We start from the raw sequence: 15129 nt of genomic DNA, 5'->3' as shown, positions 1-15129 counted from the left end.
CTCAAAATTCAACAATATAATTTAAGCACTTTCTAGGGCATCTCCAAGGGAACATGTCAAGAATCACTGAGTTGAATAAGATCATGTATGCACCTCGTCACATTCATTCCAGCAGAAACTCCTTTAACTCCAGAAATCTCTACACATACTCATGTCTCCAATGGTCCAGCAGACCAGTGACTAAACTGAGCCATTCTATCAGCCTAAGAAAAGACCCATGGATGCTTTGCAACTCAAGCAGCCATCTGTGGTGATGCCTCCATAAGGGTGGATGAGAGACTGCAGTGCTGAGGGAGAACAGTGCATCGCTCTGCAGGTCATCAGCATGAGTGCCACAGGTGTAGCTGCAACATCTGCTGATGTTCTTACTCGCAATTTTGTCTTACTGCTTCTTCTTACAAAGAAGAGACATTAGTCTGGACACAGAAACAGAAACCAGAAATTATACCATTTCAGTGCTGGCCTTCTTTGTAACCATGAGCAAATTACTTTAATCTCTTTGCTTCAGTTTCCCTGCCTTTATTAACAAAGCAGAGACAGTAAAACTTATTTGACCTAACTCATACATCTTTTGTGAAGATGAAATACTTGTTCTGTGTAAAGTACTTGAAAGATGAAAGACATCAAGTAAGTATTAATCGTAGTCACCACACCTACCAATAGGATCTCCAGTATGCTGATTTGGATCTGTGTTTGAAGAGTCTTTCTTCGTGCAATTCAAGAATGATGCCTTTGTGGAGTAGTAGGGGTGAATTAAAGCTAATCAAGAATTCCTATGTTAATTGGCCTTCTAGACTTCAGAAGATCTTAAGAAGGACGATGCTTCCATTTCAAAAGACAGCACAGTGCCACAGAATGAATTACATCAAACTGGCTGCAGCCATTTACAGCATGGTCATGGAGGGAGCTACAGGAGTTCACCCACCAACATCCATCTCAGGGCATACACACTTGTAAATCAGCTCCTATTCAATAACAAAATGCTGAGTGACTCATTCTTTCTATGCGTGAAGAAGCTCTCAGAGAGAATGAAAGAATCTTTTACTTTCTCATCTGCCTTTATAAACACTGAATTATATCTCCTTACTTTTGAGAAGCTACAATGCTTCCCAGACAGCTGTAAAAGAGAACATTACCATCTGAGGTTTACAGAATCCAAGGCCACCCTAAGATCCCAAATTTCTGTTAAAGGGGATTTGGGAAGATGGCTCTTTAGCAGCTTAGCTGATTTTCTGCACCAGCTTCCCGGGCATGGTGAGGCACACTGACCTCACATAGACGTGCCCGCAGGGCTGGCCCGGGGAAGGAGAGAGATAATGCTCCGGGCACTGCTGCTGTTCCGTGTGGGTCAAGTGCCAGGTTATTCACTTAATGTCTAAAGTACCTGCTGCAGCTCAAACTTAGCTCATGCAACCACAGCTGTCCTGCTGACAGTAACCAGCAGGCTAGCTGGGTGAAAGTAGTCTTCACTATTTCTGCCCGAACCAGTGCATTTACACAACAAGAACAGTGGTGCAGACATGCCTTCACTTCTGTCCCAGTCTCAGCACCGGTTCAAAGCCAACCGGCAGGTCCTGCAGTCACACATCAAACAGCAGTTTTAAGCTTGGTCAGCTGTTCCGCAGCTGGACTGCCCAAGCACTGCACTCACCCAAAGGAAAGTGCTTCAAACAAACAACATAGACCAAACCAACATGTGCCTGTGATCACAGGACAAGGAAAGGTGTGCAGCCCCAGCACTGTGCCTGCTCCCTGCCACAGCTCTGCATGCCTCCAGAGGTGACACCAGGTTGGGTCCCTGGAGCATCTCTTCACTGCCGCTAAGCGAGTCCAATTCCTCCAGCAGAGCCATCACAACAGAACTATGAAAGCAGGAGTACAAGGAAAAGAAACCCCAAGAGATGCAAACTTAAAAAAGACAACAGAGATAAAGAAAAGCACTGTCTGTGAGTTAGTGTTGAAGGAACACAGACTGAGTCTGCACAGAGGAAACACTGCTTGAGTGGAAGCAACAGGAGATTCCGGACCTGGTGGACCAGGCGCGTGAGGGATCTCAGCCCTGCCGAGGTGGACCTGGACCTGCTGTGCCTCCACCCTCCTCCCAGATACCTGCCTGACCTCCTCAGCTCTCCCTCTGTCTCCTTGGCTTTGCCCTCCCTTCGGTCCCAGCCCATCCCACTCTCTCTCCCCTACCATTGCCTCCTCGTACTTTGGACCGCTTCATCTCTACACCCGAGGTCTCTGTCTCTCCATCAGTGGCTCGGGCAGCACCAGCCAGTGCAGCCAGGCCAGCCAGTGCCGCAGAGCAGCTCAGCTCACGCCGGCAGAGCTGGTCCACCTCCTCTCCAGGATTTAGCGGTATGCATAAACAAACAAATTACACTACAGAGACAGAGCTATGCTCCAAAAGGAAATGACCACTGGATGTTATTGCTTAACCTTCTTAATAATGAACGTGTATTTCTTGAAAATATATGCTGCCTAATTCCCTCGGCATCACAAACATGTACAACAGGAGGATAATTTAAGTTAATCAAGCCCTAAGCTCCACACAAAGTGTAACAGTTTGCTTCACTATGTTTTGGGTAGTAGATGGCAAACCATTCGATGATAAGTTTTCCACAGCCCTTTACGAAGGCCTATTCTGCTCACGGTGCAAATGCCAAAGAAGGGATGTTTGCTGGACTAGCTGAAGGCTGCAAAGTGGGTCACCATTCTAACTCCTGAAATAAGACATGTAGATACCACTATAGATGCTCCAAAGGGAGGACTCATGGAGAGTGAGAATCAGTCATTTGTCTGGTAGTTCACCATTGCTGCTGTTCTTAGATATGATAAAATTCAAGCTAGAGGCTGGCATAAGACTTCAAGTAATTAACTCACGCCTTGTCTGCATGAGCACCAACATCCAAAATCAGTTCCATGCAGGCAAGTAGAAGGGGTTTTCTTACACAACAGAATACCACACTGCTGCTCTATCTTGCACCACTTCTATGTGTGTTGTCCTTACAAATGACTCCAGACTGTACGTACATGGGCATCAGAAAACAGTCCAAGTGTCTAATTTGGATTTCAAACTGTCTCAGTGGGCAGTCATTCAAATGATCTATATCTGGCCAGATTTTTGGGGGCTTGGGTGAGGGGAGAGAAGAGCTGTCAAGAGGAAAAAAAAGAATTTGTAGGAGATGTGTAGAGCCAGATTGATTTTAAAGAAAGGACAATCATGTCTGCCCAAGTCAAGCTTTTTCCAGGTATGTTAGAGTGACCAGGAAGCAAGGAGGTGAGCAACAAACAGTTCATCCTGCGACACTCAAGACTTCCATAATTTAGAACCAACAGAAGACACACACTTCTTCAAAACACAGAGTGCCCCCCCAGCATCCAATTAGTAGTGGTGTGTACAGTGAACATACTTACACTAATTGACTGGTCCACAGATGCCCCCAAGCATTTCTGGAAGTAGCACTTCTGGAGCAGCACCATGCAGAAATGCTTCACATTTATTAACTTGTTTGGTTTTGATTGTTGCATTGGTTCCCCATTCCCAAGACACTGAGATTTATTCTTTTAGCGTAACACTACAAAGCAATCAAATCACTCGATTACAGCTGACAGGCTGTAAGAGCCCTGAAGGGGAAGGAGGCATCAGAAGAAACATCTACATTTTCTCTTACATCCTTCACACTTGCCCTAAACTTTAGATTTAATTCATCTGTATTTCTGGAATTCAAGAATATTGAACTCTAACTGACATGGGAAGTTATTTGAAGATGCAGCACTTTCACTTGAAATTAAGGCTGATCTACCTTCTGGGATCAGGGACCAAGATTCACTTCTCATAAAGAGTGAAAAGCCCGAACACACTTTCCTTCTGCTTCAAGTCAAATACAAGTGCTGCTGCAAACAAGAAAACATCCTTTCAACACTATGTAAAGTTCAAACCAACCAATCCATAAACAGGGAGAGGAGATGAGATGGAGGATTCAAACACACCTTTGTGCCCTTCATCAAATGTGTAGAATAGGTAAGAACAGGAAAACAAAGGAGATGGCTCAAAGAGTCAAGATTAATATGGAAATTGAGAAAAGGGGCATGCCTTTGGTTGGATCTTGACTGTGTCTCTTCAGTACAATTTTCAGCTTTATGCAATACCATATTAGAAAATGCTTACACACAACCCTTGATGTGGAAGACAAAGAGAATTTTTATTTAGACAAATTCCAATCTCCTTGTCTAATGTTACCAATGCACAATTATAAACAAATTAGTGCTTGCATGCTACTGTGTACTTAAAAGTATATTGAATGATCCACTGCTTAAAGTATGGAAAGGGTCCTCTGTTATTAAAATCCAAACATGTTTCATTTTAGACTATACTCAAACAGGCAGGGTAAAGCTTGAAGAAAATCACCCAACTTGTTTGTTTGTTTGTTTTATAGAGAAAAACAACAAAACAAAACCTCATGGAGCCTGTAATCAAATGATCTTATAGAGTTTGGAGTTAATATACCAACAATGTCAGGCATTTCAATGCAGTAGCATCAAAACTAGATATTTTACTGCATGGTAGTAAGTAACTCTTTGAAAAGGGAGGAACGAAAATTTCTTTTTAATGAGTCACCATTTGACAGTCAGAGATCAAAACCTTTTGCCTGTACTTCTGACTGCAGGATTGTATATACTTGGGGTTTTTTTTCAGTTTGTGTGACTTTAAATCAACACAGTTAATTAAGAAAATAAGTTAAAGGAACAGGAAAAGTGAAGTCCTTAGAAGTACCTGCCCATCAGCATTATCTACTGGGTTACTGAGATACTGGATGAATTCAGAAATTATTTCTGTATATAGATTTAGAACTGTGAGAATTCTAGTAAGATTTAAAGTAACTAGTCAAAACAAAATGAAATTAAACCAGTATCCATTCCAATAACCACAAGAAATGAGTGTTGCATAATTATCCTTAAACTAATGAAAATGTTTACATACTAAACGCTACATGCTAATGTATGGGGGAAAAGCTTCCCGTGTGTGAGTGGAACTGTGTGTGACAAATGTCTTTGTAAAATATCCATTTGTTTGCCCTTGCCCAGAACTTAACCTGTGAACATCTGTGGCTGAGAATGAAACATTAAAATACATGCCTGAGAGTAGATGCCATTTTATTTTCTTTAAATATTTTCTTTTCCCCTATATCAAATTCTGAAGTTCCAGCAAAAGTAAGATACTATGATGTGATGTCGGGGGGAAAAATATCCACTTGCATTGGCATTATAGCCAGAGCAAAGAAATCAACTAGCATTCACACTGAGATGCTGTTACAGTAAGATGCACCTGACTTTATTTTTAATGTAATTTCCAACTATGTGAAAAGTCCCTAAAGACATCAGGTAGTAACAAGCACTTATGATTTCCAAAATATTTAACTAGTTAACTTTCACACTAAACATCCCTTAAAGTAAAGCACTACTATTCCCATTTTACAATGGACAAGTAAGAATCTGGGAACTTTTTACTCCAAAAATTGCCTCCATGTCTGGAGGCCTGTGGGGTACGGGTATTCAAACCCTCTGGAAAAAACAAAAAAGTCTGACAGTTTTAAAACTGGAGCAGGCAAGCAGGCATTATTTGGGGTTGGATTCTACCTTAGGAAATCTCCAATTTGTTATGTGAAAACTCATATCCACAAAAAAAAGAGCAGGGGCCTCCAGCCCCCTCCACACAGACAGAAAACAGCCATCCCATGTAACGACTGATCAGCAGAAGTGTCTCCATACCTTATTGTCAGCTCAGTGAACCATCCCATCCCTTACATCAGTTGATCTTAATTTATGTTCAATTTACTTGTAGATTGGAAGTTATTAGAGTAAATAATCACAATAACTGGTTGCAGTTTGGGAATTGAGAGAAATGGAGAAAGAATTCAGAGGAGTAACCTGATCCACTACTACAAAGAGAATCAATCATCCATCTCCTTCCATTAGTCATTTTGGCAATCCTGTGTCACTGTTGTCACAAGCCTGGATAACGATGCTACATTAATTCTCCTTTTGCGAAAGAGGCTACCAGATTTGACTCTGTAACTGTGTCCTATCTGACCTTGGGGAATCTTTGGGGAAAGTTTCCCATCAAATGCAGTTACAGTTTCTACTGAAGGAGAATTACTGAGCTTGGCCCATGCTTTATAACTTGAAGGCATGACGCAAAAATATGCAATCAACCTTCTGTTTCCACTAGAAATAAATCGTTAGTATCATAACCAATAATTCTGCAGACCAAACTCTATGTGAGAAATTACCCTTTCAAAGTCATTTCAACAAGCCTGCTCAGAGGTGACGGACGCGGGGCAGGACGCAGAGGCAGCTACTGTGAATTTATCATGTAACAACAGTAGTGCTTTTAACTGCATTTACTTAAACTGGAGATAGGCTGCATTTCCCAATCCAAAACTTCCCAGAGGAAAAAAACAAAACAAAACACACCTTTGTTGTAAATATTACAGAGCACAGAAATGTAAAAGAAGAAAGCGACCCTATGTCTCATAACAGAAACAGACTCACTCCCTCACTCCCTTCCTTCAAGTCTACCCGCTACTCTCAATGAACTGCTGCATCACTGATGTCAGTGTGGGCAGGCAGAAGAGGACATATGGCCTTTTGTACTGTTCCCAAGATGCTGCATGTTTAAAAAAAAAAAACAAAAAAAAATCATTATCCGGGCTGGAAGGAACCCAAGCCATCGAAAATGTTTGTTTATTGCAATTTGGAAGACCCTTTTAGAAAAAACAACAAACAACTCTTAGACATGTAATCTTAAAACCAAATGGTGGTTGGCAATCAAGCAGAAACCATGCACTCTTTTGGGGAAACCATTAATTATTTTGGGGAAACTTTTGCTGCCATTCTTATTTGAATATTTCTAGGTATCATTCCTATTACTGTGGCAATGACTAACGAGCTAACAACACTATTTACACTAGTACTGTTGTATCATTAGAAACAACAAGATTATGTACTTTAATTCTAATGCCAGTACAATTATTTTAACACCAAGTGTGTCAGATCTGACTCTATACCCCCTAAATTAATTTCAGAGTAGTGGCTAAATAAAATGACATTCTTCTTTGTGCTTTTGTTATAACACGCTCATGTGCAGCAAACTGTGAAGAAAATGTAGTAATTAGAGGTTAAATTAATCCCTGACAGACAGGCAGCTTCGTAAAGCTGGGCCCTCTTCAGAAAACACAGCATAAAGCTTGCCAGTCTTTCAGAATCAGGCACAAAGAACAGGAAAGATTGGCAAGTCCCCCACCACTGCAATCCAACCAAAGGGTAACTCTGAAAAGTCGGAGTAAGACTTCAAGCAGCCAGTACTACCGGGCAGATCTTGTGACAAATGTGATTTCGAGCTCCAAGCAATTGTTGCTGCAGCCGCTCTAACTGCCTGATCAGGATCAACCACTTGAAATTAAAGACAGGCTTTTGCACAGCAGAACAGGCTTCTTACCACCGTATAATCAACCTCGAGACGTTAATAAAAGCAAACAATGGCATTATATTTCACAACATAACTAGAAAGTTACCTTGCTGCTTCTGATTTTAATGCAGGTAATGGGTTTCAGTGCCCACAACAGAGTAAATGTGCTGTGTTATTCTGAAAACAATAAATAGGTATGTCTCAGGTAGATATAACTCCTGAACCTGCTCGGAATCCTGAGGTACTAAATTCTAGAGAAAAAGAAACTTCCACAGAAATGCAAAAGAAAAACAATGCAAGACAAAAGAGGCAGATCACGGTGATGATATCAAGTATTTCTTTTTTGTGCGTGTCAACAGACGTAAATATTTTTTCCGATCACTCTAGCTGTGGCACGACAAAAGTAGCCAGTAGCTGCAAATACAGCCTGTTATGAGAAGGGAAGAAATGGAAGGGTGCTTGCTCTGTGCTGTGCAAAAAGCACCCTGGCTTCTCTGTACTGACAAATCCTGGTGCAGGAATTGCAGAGGCACCAGCGCATCCATCCCATGGGACTTACACTTCACCTCCAAAGGTGGAAGGTGCAAAAAACTGGCTTCCCCCTGGGCTCAAACTGATGCCACTCAGTAGATCGCCTGACATGGGGTGAAACAATAACGTAGTTAACACCCTCCCCTGCAGAGGTAATCTATATCATGTCTGCGCCAGGCTGAGCCCCCAGCTGTCCCTGCCTGAACAGGGAAGCACAACAGGCAGCTGTGGTTGAATCACCAGGTAAAGTCAAAAGGAAAATAAAAGAAAGAATGCTTATATTCCAATTAAATTCAAAGCAAAACATGGGGCTTGCAGAGATTGCAGATTAGTGTGGGAGTGCATTAACACCACTGGTATTTCTGTGCTACCCAGATCATCAATTATTAACAAATTAGGACATGCCTGATGGGGTACTTATGTAACACTTCGTTATCAATAAAACTGCCAAGTCCCTTGCAGGGGAAAGCAGAGCAGATTTCAACAAGTCACAATACGATGTCTCTCTTTGTACAATGATGAATTCTACTTTTCCCTCTCCTCAGCCTGGTCACCAATTGCCAAAGAGCAATTTTGGTCAGTGTGGCATCAGCCCAAGAGCAGCAGCCCTTTCCTTGGGTCAGCACTTACCAAGGGTTCATTGCTGCGATGAGGCAGCACTCGGAGTAAAGGGCCATACAAAATCCTGCACCCACTGCATCTCCACACGTGGCCCCCCTGGCCCTTCACTGGCCCCATGGGCACAGCCTGCGTCCCCCGGCCAGTCCAGCCAGCTGGGAGGGAGGGGAGGAAGGAAACCCAGGGTTCTTCTCCCTGCTCGAGCCTTTGGGCACAACTCTTCCTGCACAGGAGCAAAGGGGCTGCTAAAATCCAGCCAGTGGAGACAAAATCCTTCACTCAGCTACATTTCCATTTAATTTCCTCCAAGAGGTGAAAGGGAGCAGTTTGGGACCACATAACCACCCCCTTTCCCTATCAAATCTGAGTCTCATCCCCTATAAAATGAAAAAGGACTGCTAGATTTGGCCCCTGAAAGGAGAAAGACTGCTGTGCTGTCCTGCAGCCTGGCCTACAAACACCCTTAAGCTCATCTGAGACACACACCAAAGTAAACAGCTCTAAAAAGAGCTACTATAACTTTGCAAGTAGGTGCTGTACAAAATAAATATTTTTCTCCTGAAGGAAAGTAATGACTTACACTTTCTTCCATTTAGAAAAAGAAAATTATTATTAGTGAGGAAGCTTCCTTAGAGGAATAAAGACTCTTCATAGCTCATTTGCATTTGCTAGTTATCCCTCTCTGGTTGCATCACTTTCTGGTAGAGCAACTGGTGACTTCGAAAATGATGGAATCATATCCCAGGAACCATGAACCCTGCTTACGCTGTCAACCTGAGATATACTTTCATTTTGCACAGAGCTAACAGGCTGGTTCATAGCAACTGCAATGAAAAATATCCAGCAGAAGAGAAGGACATAAAGTGAAACCTTTAACTGACAAAGACTTCAGTTTTCTGCACAAAACACTAGCAGTAATAATAAAGAACACTGGAAGGAGATGGTGGTGCAAGTACAGACTGCTTTGCAAAGTTTTCCTTCAGCTGCTGGAAGCCCTAAAATGGGTTACAGAAAGTCAAAACTGTGTTATTGATCACTGCCTATTCTGCAGGGCTGTTTTTTCTTTTAAACACAGCGTTGTTATTTTGTTATTTTCACTTAAAACAATACTCCGGTATCTTCCAATATCTGGTCCCATCTGAAACAACACTAATGAGAGTAGCACTAAACGCCTAAAGGTTTCTTCACATATTTGTTAAGCATTTGCTTTTTGAGTGTATCCCTTTTACAGGTTAACCAAAACAAAACAAAACTTACTATAAGCACACAACAGTATTGTGCACATTTGGCATTTCACAGCAATGCTCTGAAGTTCCCCTTCAAAATTACTGGCAAGGAAGGAAGTTCTGCATAATTTTAGCACTCAACATCTGAAAAAATTAGAACAGTCCCAACTGTTCTTTGAGATGTATAAAAGAACAGTTGAAAAACTTACAGTTGACTGGTGCTACCTAGGTTACCCGTCAATGGCATTGAAACTGGTATATTATTAAGAGAGGTGTATGATGGGAATTGGTTTATTGTGCTGATCCATAGTAACCAGCTCCTGTTCGTCCATCATTTATCTCTCTCACCAGCGACATATGGGTTTGTCTATTCACACTCTCAGCATTCTCTCTGCTCCAACAAACAGTCAGCCTTTTCTGCTGGGATAAGGAGATTTTTTAGTTACATCCATTATGTGCGTATCAACATTTATGGCAGAAAGATAATTGCCAAAGAGCTCAGGGGGATAAAAGCTCCCTCTATATAACACAAACCCCCTTTAAAAATCAATATTGATATAAAACAGTTCAATGCAAAGCCTTGGTGTGTCTTCTGCTTCCTTCAGTTCAAAATTCTCTCTCTCAGTTTTTTGTTTGTTTGTTTGAAGACAGCAAGTCAAACTTCAACATGAGGTAGATAGCCTTCGTAAGGAGTTACACTACTGCTCTTCCCATAGAGAAAAAAATAACAATGTAGAATACGAATTGTTCCTTGAAGAAGTGAGTGGCAAATGTGTCAGATATAGAGGGATCCTTGGAGAGGTGCCAGCATCATTTAAACTGATATAGCTATCTTTATTTGGAGACCATACCAATTACTAATGAATTGTAACTTACAGTCACCTTCACCTAAATGTTGAAAAATGCTGACACTGAGAAAGAGACAGAATGAGGGAACAATGAAAACCTGGGGATTTTGCCTTTCTCCCTGTTTAAGGAGCTCAGACAACCTTCTACTACTCCGTCCCCCAGTTTGGATAAATCCATGTGTCACAGCTTCTGCAAGATTTACTTCACTTTCCAATGGTTACATGCTCATAAAAGTTATTTTAAGGCGACTTTCATCAGAGTAGCAAGTAACATAGAACATTTATTGATTAAATGACTGGGAACCAGTGAGTTGCACTGTACTTAACCTACAGGACGACTCGGGGATTTTACTTGCTGTTATTCTTGCCCTTGTGTTACCTTCTGCCTTCCTAACTTTCGTTTCTCCCATGAAGCCAGTTGCTAAGTCGATCCCTGTCCTACCACTGCATCCAGGCAGGTTAGTAACCATTTAAGCAATGGCAAGAGTGTCAGACTGACACCTTGGATCACAAACTCTGGCGGTAAATTTCCTGTATGTTCAGAAAGCATCTAGCACAATAGATCCCTAATCCCATTTTAAATCTCTGAATGCTACCACATTGTAACGTTTGTAACAAGATCAGTAAAAAAACCAAAACCAAACACATTGTATTTATAGAACAATTCTACCTGTGTAACAGGAAGCCATACAAAAGAATTTTTTAAAATATAACTGCCTCTGGCAATAACTAGTGCCCCTCAAAACCCTTTAACAACTACCTTAGCTTTAAAAAGTCCAAGACTTTGCAAGTTTGAACTACTTAGTTACAAGAGACTAAAAGTGAAGCCCTGTCAATATTTGCTTTTCTGATTCTGAAGTATTAGTTAAAAGGATTAAAAATAGAGATGAAAAACCTCAACTTAAAAAAAAAACAAAACAAACAAACAAAAACCAAACAAACAAATCACCACACCAACCCTCTGAAAATAAAAAGCTAAATTAAATTTGAGTAGCTCAATTCTAAACATTAAACAGCTTTCGACTGCCTTGAAAGGAGCTGTTAACTGCATGTTACCTGCCTCACAATATATAGTATTTGTTTTTTATCCCTGAGCAACAGACTATTTCCTGGTTGAGTTTAAAAACTCAGTGACGTTCCAATTTCAACCCACACATGTGTGTCACTGTCAACGTCAGTGGCAGGAAAACATTAGAAGTTACCCCTTGCTAATGCTTTCCTAACATGGAATTTCCTCCTATCTCGCTCCCTCAGCCCACCTCCTCCCTTTAGCTGAGAGCATCTTTCCCAAATTGCCTTTTTTTTCCCCTTCCAAACATATGGCAGGGAGAGAGAACTGAAAATGGTCAGTGCCAGAACTAGATTGCTGCTTTTTTAGGTGCTCGCGTGTTAACTCCCTCCAACTGCTCCCTCCTGCCGGAACCCGGCGAGCGCGGCCGCAGGCAGGCAGAGCCCGAGCGCGGGAGGTGCTCCCCCCGGAGCGTGTGTCCCCCGAACCCCTGCCCCTCCTCCAACCCCCCCGCACCATTAGTGCCTCCCACCCTCGGTGTTATTCTGGCAGTCAGCTGCTCGCACAGTAACACACAGAAACACGTCCCGGTGGGTAGCCGGGTATGGGGGTGGCGGGGAAAAGCCGCCACCACCGCACGGGGCGGGGCCCCCGCTTATCCGGGGGATGCCCGTGCGCCCGCCAAGCCGGGGGGGGCGAGCCCGGAGCGGGGGCAGCAACCAGCTGCCAGGTCCGGCAGGTTCAAGGCCGTTCCGGCTCCTTCTCTCCTGGAGGCACCATATGGGCCATCTCGCGCATCAGCAGCTTTATTTCCCCATCAGCTCGGCCCAGAGGGGGAACACCGGGAGGGGCAGCCCCCCTCTGCCCCCCCAACCCCCAGGGCACGGGCATTAGGCATTACCCGGGGATTACAGCGCTAGCCAGGGAAACACTCACGTTATATAACAGGGGGAGTATTTCACCTCTCCTGGCGCTTCCACCCCCCCGCTCCCAAAGCCGGGGCGGCCGCACGGCAGCGGGAGGTGGCCGGAGTGGCGGCGGGAGGGGGGGAGCCCGGCGCCTCCGCCCCCGGTTCGGGAAGGGGCCAGACGCAGTTAATCTCCCCGCTGGCGGGTCGGGGGAGGAACTGCGGGGTCCCCCCCGGTGGCGGAGGAGCAGGCAGGCTCTTCGTGCGGCGCCCGCGGCAGAAGGCTCGTCCCCTTCCGACGGGAAGAGGCGAGGCCATCACGCGTCCGCACGCCGCACCGGGGACACTGCCCAGCTGGTCGCGTCGGACAGCGGCCGCGGCTCCGCGGCGCCTCCCGGCCCCCGCTCCGGGCTCCGCCGCCTCCCCCCGCCGCCCTGCCGGGAGCACCGGGGAAAACAAAAGCAGGCTTTAAATTTATTGTTTCTGGGGTGGGAGGGGGGAGCGGTGTGAAATGAAACCAAAGCCCGTTTTCTTCCAAGAAACGGCCGTTCTCCCCAGGAACCCTCCGAGTCACCCTGGTGACAACCCCCCTCCAGCCAGACCCGAACAAAAGCCGCGGTGCCCTCCGTCCCGGCGCTCCCCAGGGCCGAGCAACAGGCCGGGGAAGGCGGCGGAGGAGGGACCGGGAGGAGGGATCGCCTATTGACTGGGGGAGAGGGGCAGCCCCTGCCTTAGAAGGAGAAGTGGGACCGAGTCAGCGAGCGCCTTGTTTACCCCGCAATTGCTCTAAACCCCGATCTTAATCACAGGATGAGAAACCAAAACAGTTTAAATCGTGAGTCAGCATGCATTTTATTTCAAATACATGTATAGTCTCGGAGAGAGCGGCAAACACGCCGCGTTTGCGCCATCTCCCTCACTTTTGGGCTATTCCCGTTTCGAGAAACGCGCACACACGCACACGCAACCTCGCCAAAAAGGAGGCTGCGTGTTGGGCTTCACACTCTTTTCAGGAATAACCGAGGGCTTTTTCTGGGCTCGGCGGAGCCTTTTGTTCAAAATCCTTCCTATATAACGTGCGCTTTGGAGTCCCAAAATAACCAGGCACGCCGCTGCCAACACAAATGCCAGGAGTTATTAAAAGAATAATACAGACCAACACTAGCCTATCTACGTGTGACACCTTTCCCGGAGGAGTTCCCCTGCGATGATGGGTTTATCCTTCCCTGCCTGTTTGATCTAAGTTTAAATGAAAATTCCCCAGCGCTAGGGTGGGCGAGCCCGGCTGTGTTTACGCACGGATACTGCGAGCTTGCAGAGCTGGGCGCACCGGCACTTCCCCAAGCCCGCTCTCCCCTGGCCGCCGGCGTTTCACCCCGGCCGAGACCGGCAGCATCCCCTCTCCTCTCCTGGCACCCCAGCGCGTCGGCACACACGAAATGACATGAAAGCCTACAGAGCGTCCCCTGCCGCGGCCGGGGCTCGCCGGTGTGGCTGCCCCCGCCCGCCCGCGGCTATCCCGGGACGCGGCGCCCCGCTCAGCCCGCCCCTCCGCCGCCACGCACCGGCCACCCCGCTGCCGCCCAGGGGAGCACCTTGTTCGCTAGCGTTTTCAAGCCCGCGGACCCCCTTCCCTCCCTCCCGCCGCAAGCGACAGCCTCCCTCTGCTCCCCGGAGCCATCAGCTCTCACCAAAAAGGAGGGCGAAGTCTTTACCCCAAGTTTCTGGTTCCTTCTCTTTCACAGCCCCGGCGCAGCCCCCACGAACACAAACCAGCCGGGTAAAGCCAGCACAAGGTGGGCACTTTCCTGAACCGCGTCTGCAAACTTTACAACCCCGGCTGAGAGCGGCTCCGGCTGCAGCCGCGCCGAGTCTGGGAGAGCGACTATTCCGAGGGTGTTTAAAGTCCTTTAAAATCAACTGCTACTTTCCCAGTTCATATCGATTTCAAATACTACTTACTGGAATATGTGGCTCCATGCGTGGTGCTTCTACCCGCTGGGAAACCAGCAGCATCTTGGCCTGGGGATCAGCCGGCTTTTAGATCCACTTTGGCTGTATTTAGCAAAACCCAGCACCGCCAAGGACTCTGAGGCTGTTTTCTCCTTTTAGGTTCCAGACAAGTTCATCCTGGCGTTGCAGTTTGCTAATGATTCACTGTCTGTCTCAATCTGCTCACTACATTTCCATCAACCCACAGCTTCCTCACTTAGAAGGTGGAGTTTGTGGGGTTTAAGTTACTGATAGGCATATCTAAGTGCTGTGTCACTCAAAGAGGAGGAGACACACACACACTCACACACACACTCACGGCTCCAGGCTTAAAGGCGAAGTAACGCTTTCTTCTCTTTAGAAACTGGAAACCTCACAGATCTAAGGATGTTTTTTTTTATTTTCTTCCTCTTTTTTCCCCTTGTGCATGAAGGTGAAAATCATGCAGCCTACTGACAGCCTACGCAAAAAGCTCCTTAGCATGTTTACCACCTTCTTCGTAGAGCTTCAAGTTCATTAAGTATAGA

General features: G+C 45.3%; 1 protein-coding gene across 2 annotated transcripts in view; it reads right to left on the bottom strand.

Moving 5' to 3' along the window:
* Nucleotides 1–14853, bottom strand: part of MAMLD1 (mastermind like domain containing 1) — an 82413-nt gene extending 67560 nt beyond the window's left edge. The window contains exon 1 of one of the 2 annotated variants that reach the window (XM_065846832.2): nt 14573–14853. In XM_065846832.2, coding sequence (XP_065702904.1) covers nt 14573–14626 — 54 coding nt within the window. In that variant the 5' untranslated portion in view covers nt 14627–14853. Of the gene's footprint in view, nt 1–12639; nt 12849–14572 lie in introns of those variants that run through there. The other variant, XM_071813485.1, reaches the window with a different exon arrangement.
* Nucleotides 14854–15129: the final 276 nt, after the last annotated feature.

Source organism: Patagioenas fasciata, chromosome 11 (genome assembly GCF_037038585.1).
Source record: "Patagioenas fasciata isolate bPatFas1 chromosome 11, bPatFas1.hap1, whole genome shotgun sequence".
NCBI lineage: Eukaryota > Metazoa > Chordata > Aves > Columbiformes > Columbidae > Patagioenas > Patagioenas fasciata.
Note: the sequence above shows the minus strand (reverse complement) of the source record. Positions and strands in the feature narration are given on the sequence as shown.